The 4,858-nt window shown below is 58.8% G+C and overlaps 1 protein-coding gene across 4 annotated transcripts in view; it reads right to left on the minus strand.

The window, feature by feature from the left end:
• ARID3A (AT-rich interaction domain 3A) overlaps positions 1-4,858 on the minus strand; it is a 56,818-nt gene that overhangs the window by 7,096 nt on the left and 44,864 nt on the right. For all 4 annotated transcript variants that reach the window (XM_025196424.1, XM_014528038.2, XM_014528037.2 and 1 more), the window contains exon 4: positions 1,732-1,804. In XM_025196424.1, the coding sequence (XP_025052209.1) occupies positions 1,732-1,804 (73 nt within the window). The remainder of the gene's footprint in view (positions 1-1,731; positions 1,805-4,858) is intronic.

Below are 4,858 nucleotides of genomic sequence, written 5' to 3' on the forward strand. Positions count from 1 at the left end.
CCCCCCCCCCCCTTGTGGGGGGTGGGGGCTGCCTGCCTTGCCTTGTACCGCTCACCCCCCCCCACCCCGCACCGGGTACACACCTGCTTGCACTTCTCTGCACACTCCCGGCGCCGAGAGCAATTTTGCATTTGTACCTGCGGGAGATCACCTCCAAAGCCCCCACCCAGATCCTGGCTCCAAGGGAAATCTGGACTTCCTATCCCCAAGGCTCTCCTCTCACGCACTGCTGGATGTTTTAGTGTGCAGGGCGCGAGGTTGGATCGGCCTTCAAGGGGGCTTTTGCTGCAGCACAGATGAGGCTCAGGGGTCCCGTGTCCCCCCAGCTGCATCCCAGCTTGGTTTCCTCCACCGTAGAAGTTTCTGTGGCTCAGACCCTTAGTTGTCAGGAATCCACGGGGTCCTTCGGGTGACCCTGGCTGCGGACCCAAGTCCTCAGAGCCGTGCTTCTCAACCAGGGTGCCACAGGGCCCCGTGAGATCCTAGCCTCAATATTAGCATGGTCAGGTGTGCAAGCGCCTACCTACACACGATTCCTTAGATACACCCAGAGACTGCCAACAGGAATCCGTACGTCAAAACCGCCCTACCCTGTCTGAATTGTCCGGACGAGAAGAATCGCTCTAGGAGCTTTCAGTCATCAAAAAAACAAGCAAAAGCTCAGAGCCGGCATTTTCCGAGAGGGGCTCCGGGGGTCTAAGAAGGTTGAGAGCCACTGCCCTATGGTTTGGAGGGATCTTCTACAGTGCAAGTACCTTGTGTGAGTCTTTTTGTGCAGCTTTCACCCCCAGGAAGAGATGCCAAAGAACTGGATTTGAACCAATAGTCCAGCAATTTAAGGCCAACTATTTTTCCTCTGAAAGACAGCAGTCTAATGGGGCAGTGCTCTGTGGATGAATTCAGCATGCAGGGCGCACTCACCCCACGCTGGATCTGGCCCCACAGACAGATCCTGCCTATGGGATTCGGCCCACAGAGCAGCCCCGGTCCCCTCACGCAGCCCACCGGGGTGGAAGTGTGAGCAGCACCGATCTATGGGGCTTGCATGGCCAAGAAGGGACTCAAAAACACACGCCTTGAACCTGGCAGCACTCTGTTAATGGCCCGGGCATTTTTTTCCCTACCAGTCGCTAGCCCCCCTTAATGGCCCGGGCTTTTTTTTCCCGACAAGTCGCTAGCCTCACAGCAGGACTGGCTAAGAGGACACGTCTCTACACGGAGCTCATTTCCGCCTTTGGAAAGCTGGGCCCAAGCTTTCTGGTTCACTCCAAGCTACTTGGCCAGGGAGACGGGGACTTTCCTACATCTGCAGCAATCGTGTCATGTTATTACAGCGGTGATTCCTGCTTGGAGCCTAGGAGGTGCTAGGAAGGCACGTCGGAGGCGAGACTAGACTTGGCCGATGGAGCATTGGGAGGAAGGAGTCTGGGGTTTTTATCCGGGTGCAGGGTGAGGCCGCGTCCAGCCGCTTAGATGTGAGCAGATGCACATCGGGGAGGTGGGCAGAGCAGCCGGGGGAAACCGAGTCTGGCTCTGATGAGGGATTCTGCTGCTGAGCCTAGCAGAGAGGGTCTACCCGGAGCAAAGGAAAGGCAGTGGCTCATGCAAAACTTGGGACTCGCCGGAGGAAAGAAACCTCGCGGCTCCCCGAACGCTGCCGGACCCCACGAGGGAGGGAGAGGGAGCCGACACGCATGCACACGCGTGCCAGGATGGCGCGGCGCGCCTCACCTCGCTTCTGCATGAAGCTGAAGAGGTCGTCCAGGAACTCTTTCCTCTTGGGGTCGCTGTCCAGCTCGTACAGCTGTGCAGAGAAAGGAGAGAGAGGATCAGTCGTGAGGCACCCGTGGCGGGAGACATTCACCCCAGCCCCCCTTCACCCCCAGCCCCACGTCAGAGGGGGCTGATCATGCCGGACAGAGCGGATCCTTTGGAACGAAGCACCATTTCCACGGTGGCAGGAGCCTGGGGGAACACGGATGCCCGATATGTGGCCAGGCCCGCGTCTCTGGAAATCTAGACCCCAGCTTTTCGGTTCACCCTCACTGTGGAGAGGGGGGCTTTGCTCCAACCGCAGTAACGTAGCAAAGCCACTCTCTTCCCAGGCACGGGGGCCCCGTGATGCAGCACTCACTGGTTTCCCCGGGGAGAGGATGAGACAGGAGCAACAGGCCAAGTGCCTCCACCTGGAAGCTTAGTTATAGGGGTCATGCCCAGGTCTCAGGAGAGGTGGGTTTTGAGTTCCTGCTTGGCCATAACCCCGCTGGGTGGCGTCGGCGCTGGAGGGAGGATGTGGCCGAATGCACGAGAGGCTGTGAGGGGCCAACCCAAGCCCCAGATTGAGTCCAGATCGCTCCAGTGACGCCCAGAGACCTGACACGCGGGGCACCCTGCTGTCCCCGGCTCCCCAACCAGGGCTGACACCAGCCAAGAACAGGACGAGCCCCATCCCCTCGAACGACGACTTGGTGACGTGGGGTGCTCCAATCCTCTGGGGAGCATTCAAGAGCAACCCAAGGGAGTTAGGCATCGGATGGAAACGCATGCACACTGGGAGCCAGGTGCCTAAATCCCCTAGGGCCCTTGGCGTGAAAATCTCGACCTTATGCCCGGGCAGGGCAGCAAGACCCTAGTCCTGGGTGCTTGTCAGGACTGAGGCCAAAGCCCTCCGGCCTCCCCCTGGATCCAACCTTTATCTAGGAGGCGGCGAAAGCTGCTGTTAGTACCCGGCTTGGGCGAGATGCTCCCCGTGGTCCTCCCAAAGAGTGATGCTCTGCGGGCTTTGCCAACCCACCTGATCTGTACTAACAGCTGATGCTCTGCCGCCGTGACCCTCCTCCCTCCCGCACCGAGGAGCAGCGATGTTTCCTCCCCGAGAACAGGCAGCATGCACGGCACCGCTTGCGGCAGCGCCAGGGATTTAGAGATAGCACGAGAAGATCGAAGCAGGGGGTTCGACGGCCAGATCCTAGAGCCGGCAAAGGGAGCCCAGTTAGAATAGCCCCTCTCAGTGCCCACTCGCTGAAAAGAAACCCCATCACTCAGACGTGGGGGTCGCCATCCCTGTGCCCTGTTACATGTATGCACACACGTGGGTCCTGATCCTGCCTGGAGGCCCTAAGGAGCTACACGACACTAGCAGCAACAGTGACGGGACCACACAGGACGGTATCCCCACCACCAGGCATGTCTCAGCGGGGTCCTGTGGATACGGATGCAACAAGCCGAGTGGTTATGAGACAATCCTTTGCCAAGGGAAAGGGCGCGCTCTCTCCTGGGTGACGTGGCAGCCGGCAGGATCAAGCAGGCAGGGCACGAGGAGGGACGGGAGGTAGCTGCATGTTGAAGGCTGAGCTGCTCTTGTCGCAAGCATTTCTGAGTGATCTTTTGCACCGAACGGTGGCCCAGATCACCCATTCCCTGCTCAGAGCACAGCCCTGACCTTCTCAGACACGTAACCCAGGAGCACTGCAAAACCCCGGCCCCCGATAGCCCGGGCCTCAGATCCCTTACAGCTATTTTTAGCTTCATCTGCGTTCTTGGTCCAGCACGTGACACATGCAATGAGCTGGCCCCTGCCCCACAGGCCTCTGACCGCCCAGCCAGGGCGTCGCAAAGAGGCCCGCAGGAAGCTCACGGCAGCTGGCCTGGAAGTTTTTCGCAGCAGCGGCCACCTACCTGCTCCGCCAACGTGCTACCGTCTGCCCCGGGAGCCCCTGGACCTGGACTCTAGTGTGCAAGGGGCTGCACAAGTAATAGCAGAGACAGGACGTGTGCTGCAGCTGGTCCATCAGAGGACCCCAGTCTATTGCTAGTCAACAGGCTGCCTAGACATTTTCAAGAGCAGGAGGCTTGGCTGGGCTGGTTTAGTCCGAGCGGATCCTGCTTGGACTAGATGTGACTTCGTGAGGTCCCTTCCAGCCCGACTTTCCTACAACCCAACTACTGCTGGCAGAGACTGGGGCTGCCCCTTCAGCTCAAGCGGTGCAGATGCACTTGGGGGCCTACAAGCTGACCCCTGGGCTCTCCCAACCCAAATGGGCTGGCATCAAACGGTGCCAACTCCTGCCAGCGTGCATCAGCCTTCTAATGACATGGTAACGTTGCCACGGCCGCTGCGCTTCTACGCTACGACCCATCTCATCCCAGTAGGTCAGAATCTGTCCCGATCTACTTGCAAGTGCCACCTTTTCTGCATCCACAAGAGCCAGCTTCCCTCCCTGCCAGCTGCATGCTAGGATACCCAAGGCGCAAGCCCCAGGTGAGTTAGATGAGGCAAATGCAGGGTGACCAGCCCTGCACAGAGCCTTCACTGTGTGCAGCTGGGAGATGTTTCTAGCAGCCCCGACAGAGAGATCTCCTGATGCAATCGCTCTCCCCATTGCAAAGGAGACTCATCCAGCTGTCGAGCCCCGGCCCCACCCCTTGTTTTGACAGCCGATCGCATTCCAGGCCTGATTTATGGGAGCGAGCTTTGCTGCCTCAAGAGGAGAAGGTGGTGGTGGTGAAAAAAAAAGGTCTAGATACGTATGGGTAAAGCTGTGCTGGAAGCAGGATCCCCGAGTCTCTGCACAGGGGACATCGTCTGGTAAGGCTGCTCGTCTCTTTGAGGAGCTGCCCAACGAACGGGCAAGCAGGGCGCCTGGTTGTGGACAAAAACCCGGCACCCAAGCAACGGCAGCTTGGCACGGTAAATGAGAATGCAAACTGCGCAGTCCTGTTGCTGATGCATCATCCGAGAGAGGGAGAGTGTCTGTCTGTCTCCATCTCCCCCACAACTGGCCCATGTAGGGCTCTGAAAGGTTGATTTTTGCAGCTGTGGGAAGTGCCAACTCAACGCTTGCTTCTCTTCCTGCTG

Source organism: Alligator sinensis, unplaced genomic scaffold (assembly GCF_000455745.1).
Source record: "Alligator sinensis unplaced genomic scaffold, ASM45574v1 scaffold1295_1, whole genome shotgun sequence".
NCBI classification, from domain to species: Eukaryota; Metazoa; Chordata; order Crocodylia; family Alligatoridae; genus Alligator; species Alligator sinensis.